The 17,447-nt window shown below is 40.2% G+C and overlaps 1 protein-coding gene across 2 annotated transcripts; it reads right to left on the minus strand.

Annotated features, from left to right (window-relative positions):
- Nucleotides 1-1,336: 1,336 nt before the first annotated feature.
- Nucleotides 1,337-16,334, minus strand: slc12a3 (solute carrier family 12 member 3). Of its 2 annotated transcripts, none has more exons than XM_071541544.1 (26): nt 16,050-16,334; nt 15,025-15,168; nt 14,263-14,338; nt 13,975-14,070; nt 13,574-13,713; nt 13,343-13,453; nt 12,174-12,285; nt 11,431-11,561; nt 10,292-10,376; nt 9,380-9,537; nt 8,579-8,686; nt 8,107-8,230; nt 7,771-7,872; nt 7,318-7,473; nt 7,047-7,146; nt 5,613-5,724; nt 5,218-5,355; nt 4,979-5,085; nt 4,690-4,772; nt 4,368-4,433; nt 4,105-4,206; nt 3,880-3,991; nt 2,999-3,085; nt 2,547-2,685; nt 2,290-2,357; nt 1,337-1,478 (listed from the first exon to the last, which is right to left on the minus strand). In XM_071541544.1, exons 1-26 carry the CDS (start codon nt 16,332-16,334, stop codon nt 1,337-1,339), a joined length of 3,084 nt encoding a protein of 1,027 aa, XP_071397645.1. The 2 variants fall into 2 exon arrangements, with proteins under 2 accessions (XP_071397645.1, XP_071397644.1); XM_071541543.1 differs by having other exon boundaries at nt 15,025-15,171.
- Nucleotides 16,335-17,447: the final 1,113 nt, after the last annotated feature.

A 17,447-nucleotide genomic window follows, 5' to 3' on the forward strand; every position in this document is an offset into this window, starting at 1 on the left:
CCACTACTAATGCTAGCTGCTAGGTAACATTAGCTATTATGCAAATCAGATGTGTTAACAAGACAGCAATGGCTGGCCAGATACTATGGTTAGCCAGCCAACTGACATTTGTGGTTCCTGGAAATAGGGACAGAGTGGAGAGGACTTCACTTATTCCTCCTCTCAAATAATACTCCTTTTTCATTCCCCAGACTTATTTAAACTCGTTAAGTTGCAACAGGTCTTCATGTTACATCATCTGTTCAATGCAAACAAGAAGCAAATATTTTTAAATTAGATGTACACCAGGGATGAGAACTGCAAAAAAATGATTGCAATCACAAAATTCAAATGTTTTTTTCAAAAGGATAGGTGGTATCCCAAGTGCATGGAAGGCAAAGGGACACTTTTATAGACTGGATGCTCTATAATATTGTTTCCTCAAGACATTTCTTTGTGATAAGTGCAAACCAGTGTTTCATATTCATGCAGCCGCCACGGCACAAAAACAGCCAAATTGCTTGAGAAAATGTTACCTAATTAGACCGTAAGTCCAATTTCCTCCAAAGAACAGATAGATTTGCGACCTGTTTTAGAGCCAAAAGTGGGACCAAAACAGGGATTACATTATATTTATTTTATAGACTGGTGTTTGACATGTTCCTACTCACTATGCCACCCTGCTGCCCCAAAAGACACAAGAAATATATCACAAATGGAATCAACCAGATGTTTATTATGAAAGAAAAGAACAAAATAGAAATTTGCAATCAAAAGATGTACATGTATCTTCCATATGTCTTCATCTTCTCTCACAATTAACTACGTATCACTGTCAACAATTGTATAGTAACAATACATACTGTAGATTTGTGATAGGTGGGGCAGGGTGTGTGTGTTGCATAAATAACATGGACTCTTAAAGCTTGATTCAAAGTTCTTAAGTTCAATCATACTTTCTTGCAGTTTTCTTTAACTTGTCTTGCATAATCTGAAATGTGTTGTTAATAAAAATAACTATATTCAACTCATATACCTTGTTACTGCCCCAATATGTGTGCTGTAGTTTTAAGGAAACAGGAAATATTATGTGCACATAATTAGGTGACAATGTAGTCAGAAAACATGAGCAAATAATTAATTGCAATCACAATAAACAAGGGATCAAAGATCAAATCTGTACTGGATAACGATTCCTACATAAGGTCACTTCTACAGTATTTACAAAATGTGGAAAAATCATTAAAAGATGCTGAAATAGAGGGGAAAAAAACATATTAAATTACATGAAACATGCATGAGTATATTGAGTCATAAATGTGATCCACTATCTCTAAATGAGACTTGATGACACAATTCATTGGCAGTAGAAGGTGAGAACGTTTTCCTGGTTCCCTCTGACCAATAGGACTGGAGGTCTCAGGTCACGTGACAGGAAGTCCAGCCAGGCCAGGTAGAGAGTACTGGGACACACACCTCTCCTCCCCACTGGCATGGTGCTGTCAGGACACACACACACACACACACACACACACACACACACACAGACACGTATAGTCACAGACAGGATATACAGACATACAGTCACACCAGAGGCGATTTCACGAGTTGAAAAAGTTTAATATTATGCAAATGAGCACAATTTTTCCAACACAAGAACCACAAATCACATTCTGACAAAAATCCAGTTCTCAGATTCTCTCGGTCATTCGATTTCTCTGCCTAGTTCCACTTTGTGTTTGAATGGAAAATGAAAGAGAGAATCCATGACACAATGTTATGCTAGACACCATGTTGGTTTTTATACCCTATTGTCACTCCAAAAATAATAATTTTGTTCGGGAAGATATTCCATTCTACGTAATTTTTTTGTTTACAGCACGTAGCTAGCTAGCCTACGAACTCCATTACATCCAAATAGCTGTAGCTACTAGCTATCTAGCTCACTAGAGTAAAGCATGATTTCAAGATTATATTTCCAGACATATGATTATGGATTTTATTTGGGTACCATGAAATGAATAAATACAAAATGGATCTATTTAAACAAATAATGTTGAACAAACCAAGAATTTGTTCCAATTCTTGACTCATTCGGTCAAACGCCCTCTAGTGGCGACTTTTGATAGAGCGAAGCGACGCAAAACTGATTGTGTTTGGTCTGCATATACTATCTATATGCAGACACTATATACTATATTGCTGCGTGGGATAAGGATATTCCACGTATTTCCAAGGCCTTCCCTGCTATTCTGCACTGTCTACTTATCTCATAGGGACTTCCATACACTCAAGAGAAGAAACACTTACATAACAATCAAGGCAGCTTCTCTGGAGTAGTCCTGCAGAACCTCATTTAGACGGATCTGACGGAGAGACTGAATTACACAGAGAAAGTGTACGATTTTAGGAAGTTGGAAATAGAAAGAAAAGGGTGGGAGGGAGAAGTGTTGGTCGTATTTCTTTCTTCCAAACGCTAGAAGTGCTGTATGCAAATGTGTGCATTTGAGCATGCAGTAGCGTGCGTGTGTGTGTGTGTGTGTGTGTGTGTATCCTGTATAAGTGACCTTGGCTCTGTTCCTCTCCAGATCCTGGTCAGTGATCATCCAGGGCTGCTCCTGTCCTCTCTGTGGCCCAGAATCAGAGCCCTCCTTGGGGTTGGTCTCCCGCCGGAAGGGGTCCAGCATATTCTCAAACTGATGAACACTGGAGCGCACAGAGACACATGGGGATAAATGGGTATTGCTGAAAGTCAGTAATAATGTAAGTCAAGTTTGTGTTTATTTGTTTTATGTATATTCTGATGAGTTTATGTTTTCCATGTAATTTGGTCGACAGATACAAAACAACTGATACATTTTTAGCCATAACTATGAAACTAATGGACATCGAGACTTGATTCCAAATCCTAAGGGTATATTTACAGGGTCAAGAAATCAATTTAACTTAAAATTGAAGTGATAGGAATGATGTCTTTGCAATTTGGTTCTTTCTCACAAACAAGTTTTGGCAGCCTTACTTCCCAGGCTGCGGTTTCAGGTAGATGTCGGGAAGAACTTGGACATCATGGAAACCAAGACGGAACTTCCTGATCAGTGCCAACACCCTGGAAAGAGATAAAGATGTGATGTTTGAGTCATAAAGTTATACTATAACAGAGCCTCACCCAGTTAAAACACTCTGACTTTACACCACACACAAGAAATTAGGTAGCAATAACAATGTGATGCTCCATGGGGAAATTCTCTTTTCTTTTGCCTCCTCCAAAGGGAGGTCAGAGGTTGACAAGGTTATCCATAATAAAAAAAAAAAGCCACAGCATTAAGAACACCGATTATTTAATCACTGATACATCTGATGAGTTCATCACTCATCCATCATTAATTTCCTTTGAACTGTCTTTTATTTCCTTTAAAAAAAGTTTTTCTTTTCCTATTCTTATCTTTTCCTACACTATATTGGTTTTTATACACAAAATTGTTTTTATCTGTTTTCTTTTAAAACCTGGTGATTTTATGACTTGTCTGTTTTATTTTGCTGCCTTTGTGAAGCACTTTGTAACGTGGATTTTGAAAAGTGCTCTATAAATAAAGATTATTATTATTATTATCTGATCGTATCATCACTCTGATTGTATCATCACTGATCTGGTGTTTAGGAGATTTGTGATGCAACTATGAAGCCTCCATGGTGACTTAGGAATATGAATGGTGCCAGAGGAGTGTAGCAGTACACCTAGGCAGTGTCTTCATCTGAGAGAGAAAGGAAAACAAGGAAGCAAGGAAGCAAGGAAAGAAGGACGTCTTATCGCTCCGCAGTGGGGGAGGTTGGTGCAGACGACATGAACACTAGGAACAAAGGAGGGAGTGACTGAATGAATTAAAGGTACAAAGCGCTCACTCCTCTCTCTGCTGCTCCTTGCTGTTTGCTTCTCCTCCCACAAACACCCTGACCTTACACCTGGCCCAGCGCTTCCTCCGAGTCAGCAGGTAGGGCAGCAGCAGGGTCAGACCTGGTGAGACACACACACACACACACACACTTGAAGGTGGAAGCCGGACCCACATTGAGGGAGGCAGGTAGCAGATAGATTGATAGAATAGATGGATGGACAGATGATCAGACCTCCATCATCCGATAGCCAGTATACATCGATGGTCTTCTTTCCTTGTTTATTCTGAAACACAGTACCAGGCTGAGGCTCTGTTGCCATGGAGACGTGATCAGCTGTGAACAAGTTTATAAACCACACAAAAAGATATATTTTTATTGCCCATGATGGAAAATTGGTCTAAGTTTACTTGAGATGTTTAACTGGCTGTAGATGGAAGTTGCCACAATACATTAAAATACATGAATCCTAATCTCATGATCATGCATATACATACATGTAGTGATGGTTTGAACAGAGACAGTGTTCACACTCTCCGGTCCTCCATCAAAGCCTGGGTTGACTGGAACAAATAAATAGGAATATATTCTGTACATGGACTTGTATGGTGTAGATACTTGCAGTGGGTAATTTTAACAAGGATTAAGGGGAATAGAAATGCTCTTGTGAATGCAAAATGTGCAATGCATCATCCTTGTTCACAACAGATTTGTTAATTTTGAAGAAACTGGCTGATATATAGCAGAAGTAGCAGTAGTCAGTTTGTTGATTCTGGGAAATTAATTGACTGTGAATTTACTCAGTTATAATGTTCTCACCATGGGATTGAGATGGACTAGAGAGATCCAGTCCCTCCTTCATCCTCAGCACACACACCCCATACTGTAGGTCGAATGCATCACTGAAACACACACACGTCTGCATGAATATATGTGCACACACACACATACGCACAACCACACACTTTGTGCTGTCTGGTATTGCAGGATCATCTAATGCAATGTGTTCCCTGTTGTGCAAGTTGCATTATGTCTTTGTTGTTTTAAACCCTACCTCAAACATACATACACACAAAATATGAAGTGAATTTAATCCCACTGTACTCACTGCAGTGTTCCTATGTAGTCGTGTGCAGCCTGAGGTGTGTCTCTGCGCCAGTCTTTCTTGAAGCCCATCAGCAAAACATTAGGCCTGATACGACCCAAACCTGCCCCCTGGTGGACAGTGAACAACATCACAACAAGACGAGAGTATGAGGAGAAGAGAGGAGAAGTCATAAGGCTTGATAACACTCAATTTACCCTGCCTCCTGAAAGAGAATAGAATAGAATAGGTCAAACTCTGACCTGTAGCAGCATGTTAACTCCAGATCGTTGGTCTGTAGCCACCACTCCTCGATAGAATGACTTGACCCTCCGTTGGTTCAGCCAGGTAACATGACTATTGCTGCTCGCCATCTCCATCGCAGATGGGGAGGGGCCATCCTGAGAAATACAGGGAACAGTGGGAAATGATTTTATTGTCCTACTGAAAAGGCTCTAACAGCTGAGACATGTCAGTTTCAGAAAAACTAAACTACCTCCCTTTTAAAATTTTCTCCAGTCTTGTGATTCTGCTGATTCAATGATAGACTAAATGTCATCTTTACTCTTTTTCCAGGCAGTAGTGAGAGTTGTGTGAGAGTAGTGTATATGTGTATGTGTGTGTGTGTGTATGTGTGTGCACGGTGAGCTGAACTCACAATGACCACATTGCCACACATCATGAGGCTGAGGCCCTTGGTGAAAGAGTTGACGAAATCCACCAGAGCTGGCCGACTGCTGGGAGGACCCGTTAGCACCAAGCACTGGGGTCTGCAAGTAATGTAAAGTGATGTAAAGTATTGTAAAGTAATGCAAAGTAAAGCAATGTGACACAAAGTAACGTAAAGTAACGCAACATAACGTAAAGTAACACAGCGCTTAATGTAACGTGGCGTAAGGTAGCGTAATGTAACGTAGTGTAGCGTAACGCAACGTAACACAAAGTAACGCAGCGTAACGCAACATAACGGAACGCAACACAATGTACTGCAGCGTAACATAGCGTAACGTAACACAACTTAACGTAACACAACTTAGTGTAACACAACTTAACGTAACACAATTTAACGTAACGTAGCATAATGTAACATAAAGTAATGTAATGTAAAGCCTCACAAAAGTTTCATGATTCCCCCTAATGGCCACTGTAAAGTCAAGTCAGGTCAAATCAAGTCAAGTAAGCTCATAGTTATCAAACCTAAGGTAGCTGGTGTACTTGTAGGGTCACCTGGGTGAGGGTGTCTGACGTTGAAAGACACAAAACACCCAGTGATCCCAGATTATATTGGTGATGATGTGTAAAGATCCATCAGTAGATGTACTGTATGTATTAACCAGTTTGAAGACAATCTTTCTACTGTGAAGAAACGTAGAAAAGAAAGCCACTGTGCCTGAAAGAGTGCAGGATATAGTGAGGCTTTTCGAGAAATCTAGGCACTCTTGGACAGACCGCACACTCTTTCAGGTACAGTGGCTTTCTTTTCCATCCACTTTCATTCTACTTTCGAAAGTGTTAAAGAATGCATGAAGTTGTAATGAAAGAATGAAAGAGGGGAGTCCAATGTGACCTGTAGTATTTTTATTCTTTATTTTAGACAGTAGCAAGGAAGACGGAGGTGAGAAAGTTCCGGTGGAATTTACTGTCTTTATTGCCTATTTAGGTCTTGGTCTCGAATACGACTCGATTTGCTTTGGTCTCGGCCTTGACTTGGTCTCGACCCCCTTTGGACCTGGTCTTGACTTGGTCTCGACCCCCTTTGGACCTGGTCTTGACTTGGTCTCGACCCCCTTTGGACCTGGTCTTGACTCAAACTCGACTCGACCTGGTCTCGTAATTGACTTGGACTCTTGACTACAGCCCTGTCCTACAATGAATGTAAGTTACTAACCTAGCTACCGTTTTTTTCTGATGAAGCCCACTCACCTCTAGCTCTACTGAAAAGTGTACAGCCCATGTTGACCGGGTCTTTCCATCCACCCACTTTACCCAAATTCTCTTTCAAAAAGTTGGTAAAATCCCACATTATGTGTGTGATGCACTGCGTTAAGGTGAATCAGTAAGGATTCTAGTCTGTCCTGAGCCTAACCCTCACCGGTAGTTCTTGATGTGGTCCTCCACCAGATTGAGGCCTACACAGTAGGACAGGGCCATGTTGTAGGAGCCTGCCTGCACTGATGAGCCCCAGTTCACGGCTAATGACAGAACAAAGCAGCACAGTTAGTAGCAGTAGAGACGGTTAGCTGGCTTATTGCGGTCTATGCAGTTAAAAGGGCAATCATGGTGTAGGAGCTATGGAATTGCATTTCATAGCTGGAGGTGGAAGCAATGTTTAATTGGTACTGTGTGTGTGTGTGTGTATATACCAGGCCTCTTATAGAGTGCGTATCCCAGAAGGAACAGGACAATGCCAATGGCGATGAGGGCTGCCCACCAGGTCAGAAGGAACATGATTACCACGGAAACCACAGCGCCTAGCAACGATGCCCACTTATTGTAGAACCTGAAGGATGGGCGCCAACCTATAGGGATATACACACAAACACACATGCACGCACACACACATATACACACACTTACACAGATGCAAATGCCCACACTCACTCTGTATCAACCATGCCTTATCTTTTCCCATAACGGTTGGATTTTAATTTCGACATTTGATTTGCTGATTCTTGCATTTATGCAATCATCCATCTATCCATACATGTATTTTCCCACCCAATCATGTAATGTATTTATCATCCATCCGTCTACCCACTAATCCCATCCATCTGTCCATCCATTAAACCAACATGTGTCGTCTCTGAGCCTTCTACCTGGTGAGTTGGTGATAGAGGCGTGGAAGCAGCTGAAGTTGATGAGAGCGTAGGAACAGAGGAAGAAGTTGGAGATGATGGGAGCGATGGTGTTCAGCTCCGCTGGCGGAGAGGAAAGGAGGACAAAGACAAGAAAGACAAGAAGGACAGAGAGTATAATTTAAGACTGAGAGAGAGGGTTCAACTGTGATTTAATGCAGTTGAAAACTAAACTAAAATGATGTGTTATGTATCTTTGTCAGCTACAAAAGGCAAAGACTTGCAAAGTAGGAGATGAGTTCTGTCCATGTCCTTGCAATTCCTACTGGTCACCTGTAGGGGTTAGCGATTACTCACCAATCAGGATGAAGCAGACAGCGATGATGTACGTCAGGATGTAGCCTCTGAGCGGTTCGTCGTTCTTCCCATAACCTTTCCCAAAGAAGCCGATGAGAGGATAGAGGTTGTCCTTACACAGACACTACAAGATGAAGGGAGAGAAAATGACGAGAGAGAAAGAATATCCGCTGCATGTTCTTTTATTTCTTATAGGTTGTCTTTAGGTACCAGGGGATGGACAAGATGGAAGGTTTCAGCGATAAATCAAAGAATGTGTGTGCGTGTGTGTGTGGGTGTGCTCTTGTATTTCTATACTTAAGGTGACCCAATATCCTCACAATGTTAGAAAAATTTGAAACATCTCATTTTGTTCTGCCTTCACTTCTTCAAGGGGTTATTTTAGGATTAGGATTGGGGTTTAGGATTAAGATTAGAATTAGGTTTAGGTTAGGGTAAGGGCATGTGCATATGTGTGTGTGTGTGTGTGTACCTGGAACACCTTAGGAGCAGACACCAGGCAGGCCAAAGCAGAGGACAGTGTCGCTCCAAATATGCCAGCAGTAATCAGGGGGGCAAAGCCTGACACCATGCTCATTGTCTGGAGAGAGAAATTTACTGTTTACTAATTTGGGTGATTTCTGTCACCCATGATGAAATTATTTGTTTGTCCATCCATGTGATATCTCAGACACCGCTGATTGGATTTTAATCACTCGGTGGAAAGCTGAAAGCTGCACTAGGCAGCTTCACACTTTCGGCGGCCTCAAGTGGCAGCAGGTGGTAACTGCGTTAGTTTTTGAAAGTTTGAGGGACGTCAATATGCTACAAATCCTGTAAGGTGACGTCAGTAAACTACATGTCTTCTTAGTGCCTAGTGGAAGTGGAGGTGGTGAAGAGGTTCAGCCATTGTTGGTGAGTCCAGATTCCTCTGGACAGAGAGAAATTTTGATATACTGTTCTTAAAGAGTAACTAAACCCCAAACCCAAATCTGTGTAAAGCCTGACATCTCATGGTAAAAAGCATGCTACTGAAATTGGCATCTGCTATTGGCTGATCTTTGGCGCCAGGTGATGTCACCACCTGTTGTACTCTATAGAAGGTGAAAAATAGGGTAAAAATAGGGAAAATAGGGTAGGGAGGACTTGCTTAGTGCCGCTTTAAATTGAGAAACAACAACCCTCCAACTAACTCTAACCCTAGTAAAGAAAATGAACTCAAGTCAGAAAAGTCAGATGAACACATTTCACTTGTTTTTTTATGCGTTTGTGTGTGTGCATGCATTGCAGTGACCTGATAGTAGTTACTGATGCCATAGGCGCACGTGTTATTGTTGATACAGTCAGTGAAGTCCCATCCATAATGACAAGCCAAACCAACACAATCATCACTGGTGGATGAGGACAGAGTGTCGTTTACCAGGCCAGATGCGTCCCGCACCACACAGGCACCTGGGGGGAAACAACACACACACAAGCATGCATGAGCACATACACACAAACTCATATGCATATTGTACCAATAAACTTATTTCTTTCATGCAGCTTATTAGTAGATTTTCAGTAGACTTTCTGGCATGGAATCGCAGCAATGGAGTTTCTATGATGTTTATATCTGCATGTCACCATAAGAACACAAAAGCCTCCTCAATTAAAATGTCTTCCATATCCAGATTGTGTCTAGATATGTTTAAGCTGGATTACATTACATTTACATTACATTACAGGCACATTACATTTACACATTGTTATCAATGTGGCCAAATGCTTCCTGGTCAGATCAGTGTACTATATGTGGACTGGAGACAAATTGTGTTAACATTTGTTGTTAATGTGGATTGATGACTCCTTGCATTTACACTTACTTTTGCTGTTGTTAAAGTGGCCAAATGTGTTTCTGACCACCTCTGGAGGTGGTTTGGGTGATTGGATCTTCAATGTGAATTTACACCTGGATTTGAAGGGTTTTTGCTTCATATGAACCCAATCTGTTTTGTTATTACATGACTTTGTTAAAGACTCAATTGCGATTGGCCAATGAATGCATCCTGAGGGTTTTTATTTATTTATCTATAACAGACCACTGTTTCTCATCTAATCATATCACTCCACAGTCAAGAAGTCCAGTAAGACCAGCTCACTATAAATGACCCCTTATGTATAAATGGATTTTAAAGTCCTGATGAGGTAAGTGGGGTGGACATACCAATAGTAGCAGCGATGATGAGGTAGGACAGAGTGGTCCAGAATATAGCCATCAGTGTTCCTCTAGGGATGGCTACTGCCGGATCCTGGGGGAGAGAGGTTAACTCATGAGGTCACTGCATGGTAACGTATGGAGCTTGTCTTTCTTTTTATCTCTCTTTCTTCCTCTCTCGTTTTTAGCAGTGAATTGAATTTCAAATTTCATTTTAAATAACCACACATTAAAGTAAAAAAAATTCACCTTGGTAGCTAATTTTCCATGTCATAATGTACACCTATTTAACCTTTTAAAATTAATGTTTCCTTGTATTTTTATATCAAAAACCTGTTACTTTTACTTCAAGGAAAATGTTGTATCTTTGTTTATGTCATCCCGTACCAGCAGGTGAACATAAAAATTCCACCCAATAAAACCATCACAGAATTTTTAACGATCCCGCCTCTCCGCCCTTCTCACGAAATATAACTGCCTTTCTTTTCCTAAAAGAAAGGCAGTTATATTTCATGGCTTACACTTTTGAGTGATTTCAACATTAAATACACTACCTGTCAAAAGTTTGGACCCACCTGATTGAATGTACTATGTTTTTCATTCTCTTAAAACCATTTTGATCTAAAGGTTTATGCTTAAATGCTTGATATGTGTTTTTTAGACAAATATAAATAGTGAAGTTGATCCTATGTATGAATTTCTTTCCTAAGCCTTTGCCTTTCCATCAAGGCAAAGGGCGGCTACTGTAAAGAATCTAAAAAATAAGATAGTTTTGATTTAACACTTTTTTGGTCGCTGCATTCCATTTGTGTTATTTCGTAGTTTTGATGTCTTTACTATTATTCTAAAATGTGGAAAAATGTGGTGTGTCCAAACTTTTGACTGGTAGTATAGATCAAATTACAGAAGCAAGATGCTTTTAAAATGCAGTTTCATTATGACTTAAGTTTTGTGCTTGTATCTGCACAAAATGAAAATTAATTTTACTCAATTGTATTTGATGGTTGAGTACAATGCATGCCATTTTCATCTAGGACTCCAAAAGAAGAGGGAAGAGGGTTAGGGGGAGAGAAACGCACAGAGGACAAAAGGAAAAGGAGAGAAATAGAAAAGAGAGAAAGAAAGCACGAGACAGAGACGTAACATACCTTCAGATCTCCGGAGATGTTGGCGCCCGCCAGGATGCCCGTGGCCGAGGGGAAGAAAATGGAGAACATGCCAAAGAAGCTGCCCTCCGGCCCGCGCCAGCACGGCACAAAATTGGCAGCAAAGATATCCGCTATTGAGGGGAGGAGTAGTCAGTTTACTAGAGTAGCGGTTCTCAACATGGGGTCCAGGGACCACCAGGGGTCCTTGAGAGGGCTCAAGGGGGTCCCCAGCAAGTTGATAAATTGTTGAACTTCACCATTATTTAATTTACAAGAAGTTAACACAATTAGAGAATGTAAAAGAATGACTGTTTTGATCATAGTTTCACTGTTATCTCTCTGCCTACAATACAGACAGTCATGGAATTCTGAAAAAAATCATATCTAATAATAAAAATATTCTCCGAGAGACAAAATCTCATCAAATGGGGGTCCGTGGCTCTAATGTGGACTAAATTAAGGGATATGAAAAAGGTTGAGAATCACTGTACTAGAGAACTGAGAAGAAGTAATAGATCAGTGTAATTAGTAACTTTTGCTACTTCAATCATATCACAATGGCTTATTTCCATGTATAATTTGAGAAGATTAAGATCAGTGATTCCTGATTAACTGGGGTAAAACACACAGAGAATAGACTTGCCTTGTTGAACATAAACTAAATTGTGATGATCAAAGTGGTTAGAATTTTACAAGAACTTTGCGTGCCCATTTCTCAAGAACCCCTGATGGGATATTGTCACCTTTGTAGCTAAAGAAACCCTTGGCTTGTTTCTGTGGCGAGGCAGGGATGGCGGTTCCAACGACGTAGTTGGCGAACGACACCATGATGACCAGGAAGAACAGAACCTGGGCCTGGGGGGAGGAACACCCACACATGCGTATGTATGTACGTAAACATATGCATGCAGTCACACACATTTATATGCAAGAATACACACTATTGACGTTATTCACACAGCGGCCATTTTGAACATTTGGAAACTCTATCTGGAAGATTGGCATATACAGTATATAAAAGCAGCATTACTTAAACTCACATGCAAACACGTATGTAAACATATGCATGCAGTGACACACATTTATATGCGGGAGCGTATCTATGTTCCCAGGGTCCTATGTTCCCCAGTTCTATATATGTAATCTCCAAGGGTCCTATGTTCCCAGGCTTCTATGTTCCCCAGATTGAGCTGGGGAACATAGGACCCTTTGTTACTTAAATGGGCATGAAGTAATCTATGACCCCTATTGATGAGCTACGGTGGCCCTGAGGTGCAAAACAAAATCACAAATCAGAAAACAAAACCGCAAATAAGAAATCAAAATACCATAAAAAAAAACACAAAATCGCGAGACAACCACCAATTCGAAAACAAAACAACAAATAAGAAATCAAAACAAAATTTGATTATTGACTTTGAGCTGTGTTTTCTGAATTGTTGTGTTTTGTGATTGGTTGTTTTGCTTCATGACTTTGTGTTGTTTTTTCTGAATTGCTGCATGTTGTTCTCTGATTTGTTGTTTTGCTTTGTGATTTTGTATTTTGTTTTTTGAAATGTTTTGATTTCTTATTTGTTGTTTTGCTTTCTGATTCGTGGTTTTGTTCTGTTTTTGTGTTTTCTTTTTTTGAAATGTTTGATTTATGATTTGGTTTTCAGATTTGTGATTTTGTTTTGCACCTCGAGGTGACCGTAGTGACCAGTAAGAATTGCAATATCATCAACAGGACTCTCCTGTTCTCTTGAACTGTGGTGGCCTGTAAGTGACACAAACAATAAATTTACATTTTCACAATAGAGAAGAGAAAGCTGCATCAGATTAACCTTATTTCTACATTCTAAAATAGCAAATATTTTCACAATTTCGCATAACCCATCATGCCAGTTTGCCACGGTCACTCAGTTGAGCTAACCTTTGACTCCCACTCCATGCCAGCCAATGAGATCGCTAGTAGAAATGTGACAGTGATGACGCCAACGATGCGGATGTCGTTGATTGGGTCCACTATGGCAACTCCATTCTCCTGAGGAAGGAAGGGCAAAGACATTTCAATTTGAAGACTTTTGGACATGAAATTTATTGTTTAACTGGGTCCACACACACAAACACACACATATACACATACACACACCGTCCTACTCACATGCATGAGCTCTTGAACAGTTTCAGCAAAGCCCACGGTGTGCATGGACACGGCCACAGCATTGGCAAAGGCAAAGATTAGACCGATGGACCCACCCAGCTCTGGACCCAGGCTACGACTGATCAGGAAATAGGTCCCACCTGGAGGCAAGACATGAGGAGAGAGTGTGTGTGTGTGTGTGTGTGTGTGTGTGTGTGAAAGACAAGCAGAGAGAAAACACAGAGGAAGAGAGACAGTGCTCATACCATGTAAATATATGAATTTGTATGTATTTACGCAGTTATTTAGACTGCCGTGGTTGTAATACTTTAATGTTTTTCTGTAAATTATGAATGTACGGGGACAGTAAATGCATTTTTCTGCGTGCAAAAATAATACTGTTGCATGTTGTGCGTACAGACCTCCTTTGACTTTGCCATTGGTAGCAATGGCCGACGTAGAGAGACCAGTGATCCCAGTTATACAAGAGGACAGGAGAATAATCACCCAGGTCAGACCTGACAGAGAGACAGAGAGAGAAAGAGAGAGAAACAGCAAGAGAGAGAGAGAGATTGCTAGACTGAAGCTCTCATAGAACTATAGAGAGAACATTTATAACGAAGCCCAGCAGCCATGTTACACGATCTACAACAGATCAACCAAGTGAAAAGTAAATAGGTGTAAAAGTGAATAGCTTTGCTTGGACGTACCGATACCAGCTTGAGCAGTGATCCAGGGCAGTCTCAGGTACAAGATCACCCCCCAGATATTCAACATGCAACGGATCTACAGACAGACACGCAGAATTACTGACTTTACCAATACACAAGATCTCATGTAACCCAGCAAGCATTTGACAGATTATGATGTGCAGGAGGCCATGGTCCATCTCTTAGAATATGCAGGTTCAACTTCAACCCAAGCAAGCACAACATTTTTTATATCTATTTTTAGTCAGGTCATAGTATAGTATAGTATAGTATAGTATAGTATAGTATAGTACAGTACAGTACGGTGTAGTATAGTATAGTATAGTAGAGTATAGTATAGTATAGTATAGTATAGTATGGTATAGTATAGTGTAGTGTCGTGTAGTTAAGTGTAGTGTAGTATAGTATAGTATAGCATAGTACAGTACAGTATACTATCATAGTATAGTACAGTATAGGATAGTATACTATAGTATAGTACAGTAGTATAGTAGTACAGTACAGTATAGAATAGTGTAGTGTAGTATAGTATACTATAGTACAGTATAGTACAGTATAGTGTAGTGTAGTAGAGTGTAGTGTAGTAGAGTGTAGTACAGTATAGTATATTATAGTACAGTAGAGAGCAGTGTAGCATAGTGTAGTGTAGTGTAGTACAGTACAGGCCAAATGCAAAGATGTAGAATAGCAGCTATTGGCAGCTACAATACAAAAACATGGGTATCAGCCTTCAAAAACCCATATCGGTCGAACCCTACTCACCATGACTCCCTGTACCCAGCCGAAGCGTGTAGGTTCAGGCGGTGGCTCCTTCCTCTCCTCCTCCTCCTCCTCTTCCTCAGAGCTTTCTCCTCCTACCGTCTGTCTAGCTGCTGTCTCCTCATACAAGGGAGGGGGGCTGGAGTCCTCCTAAAAGATTGAGACATAGATGGAGGTCTGTTGGGGTATTTCTCTTACTGAGTGATCATTTTTTATGATCAAGCTGCATTTTCTTCTGCATTTCCCATGGAGTAAGCTCAATTCTTCCTTGAGATTTTGTTGAAATACTATGAAAATTCATATTAAACAGAATTATTACATTTATATCCATAAGATCTAATGAAAATGTCCTGTTGTTTTCAGAACAAGAACAATATTCATGAAACGAATTCAACACATAAATTACCATGTGAACTTAAATCCCAACACAGACACACCAAAATCGTAGTTGCCTGGATTTACTCTACTATTACTATTACTGTACTACTACAATGATAGTTTTCTAAGTTTGTATGTCATTCAAATATAAGATATTAGAGTCTCAATGGACACTAACAAAGCAAAACTGAACTTGTTATTTCAAACTGCCATAACATAACATAACATTTAAATGGATAGGCTATATTTCATAGCCAGCATGATGATGCAAATATACAAAAACAAACAAATACAAACAAATATAAATTATGACTCAATCGGAAGGATGTTGGACTATATTTAATTGGTACAAATTGATAATTATGTTGACATCCTTATCCTTATTATTACCTTATTTCATAATGAATTACTCCCTCTTGTAATTTAGCTCTCTTGTAAATTACAGCATATCTTTATTTTCTTACTTTAGTTACTTGTGGAGCTTTAATAATGAAGGAGTTATTTTTGTGACTATAAAGTTTTGTTAGTTGTGTGTTGCACTAGTGTAGTTTATGTGTATGTATAAGTATGTATGTATATGTGTATGTGTATAGGTGTATGTTATATGTATCAATTCACAAAAGTATTGTAAGTATTAAGAGATTCCTCACCTCAGGGTTGGCATGCAGCTGAAACAGGGAGGGTCTGAAGCGCCTCCGTCTGCCCCACACCCCTGTGTTGGCGTAGAAGTCATAGTGCGGCGGGGCATCCAGAGTCTCGTAGCCCACCGGGCCGTCGGGTCCGAGGGATGCCACGCTGCCCCCATCGACGTAACGGTGGTAATAATCGGGCTCGTCGAACCCTCCTGACGCCGGCTTCCCATTGGTTACTGATAGAGGAAGTTGGGGTCTGAGGGCAGCCAGGTGAATCCCCTCGCCGGCTACTGGTAACTCCATTCAGAATGACAGAATGGCCTTTACTGTATTTTTTACCAGGTAAATTCTGGGTGCGAGAGTTTGGAGGTTTTTGCTCTTGGTGTGGTTTCACAAAACCACCCAGGCGGTCAGTTGGTTGGTCAGAGAAACAGTCAGTCAGCTGGTTAGTGCAGTTTCTGCACAACAGACCAAATCCTTTTTTCCATTTCTCTCACACAGTAAGTCAGTCAGTCAGCCACACAGATTCAGTCAGTCCTTAGTTTAAAGTGAATGAAGGAAGCTTTATTTTGAGGGTTGGTTTTTATATATGAACTCAACAAAAGCAGGAAGAGCCCTAGGCAATGTAAGATGAATGGTCAAACTAGACTTACTACTGGAATTATTAAGTCGCAAATGGCTGTTTTCCCATTGCAGAGTCGACCCAGACCCATACTGTGCTGGACCAGGTACTACAGTGTACACTTTGCACTGTACTGAATGGGTATACACACCCACACGGGGGGCTGCTGCCTCTTTTTTGTTTTTTGTTTTTTTTCGAACTGATTTTTTATTCCACACATAATATAGAGAACATACAACTTGGAGGAGATGCATATACAATTACACTTGTTTTAACTTATATTCCTTTCATGTCTGTTCTGAACATTGTTCTGAAATAATTCTTCTTCATTGGTAATAATAGTTTTCATAATACATAAACATGGGCAGCACAAATCAAATACCGCACCATTCGTACCACCAATGAATTAACAATACAATAACTGTAGTACTGACCCAACATACTTTGTGGCTTAAAACTGAGAAAGAAAGAAAAAAAAAAAAACAGGTGTAATAGGAATAAAAATAAGAATAAAAATAAATACAGTGAAACAAATAAAAGTAAGAATAGGAAAAAAGAGGTGACTAAAGTTCTGGCATTGCCTGTATTAATGGTGACCATCTTTCAACAAACCTGTCTGTTTTCAACTGTAATCTTACTGTGATTTTCTCCATGATAAAGACATTTTTTACCCTGTCTCTCCATTGCGTTATGCTGGGGGGCTGCTGCCTCTTTTTTATTATAAAATTCCCAAAAGATTTTGTCACTTCATCAAAGCGACTACTACGCAACTACTGCAGGCATTTAAAGATTCA

This window comes from Centroberyx affinis, unplaced genomic scaffold (assembly GCF_046629955.1).
Source record: "Centroberyx affinis isolate AG114_WGS23_722 - 3 ecotype Tasmania unplaced genomic scaffold, CSIRO-AGI_Caff_v1 ptg003898l_1, whole genome shotgun sequence".
NCBI lineage: Eukaryota > Metazoa > Chordata > Actinopteri > Beryciformes > Berycidae > Centroberyx > Centroberyx affinis.

Coding starts and splice junctions, on each gene's coding strand:
- slc12a3 (XM_071541543.1), bottom strand. CDS start 16,334: ATGGAGTTACCAGTAGCCGGCGAGGGGATTCACCTGGCTGCCCTCAGA. Junction 4,773..4,978: donor GACTACATAGGAACACTGCA/GTGAGTACAGTG, acceptor TGTGTGTTTCAG/TGATGCATTCGACCTACAGT. Junction 3,992..4,104: donor CTGGCTATCGGATGATGGAG/GTCTGATCATCT, acceptor GTGTCTCACCAG/GTCTGACCCTGCTGCTGCCC.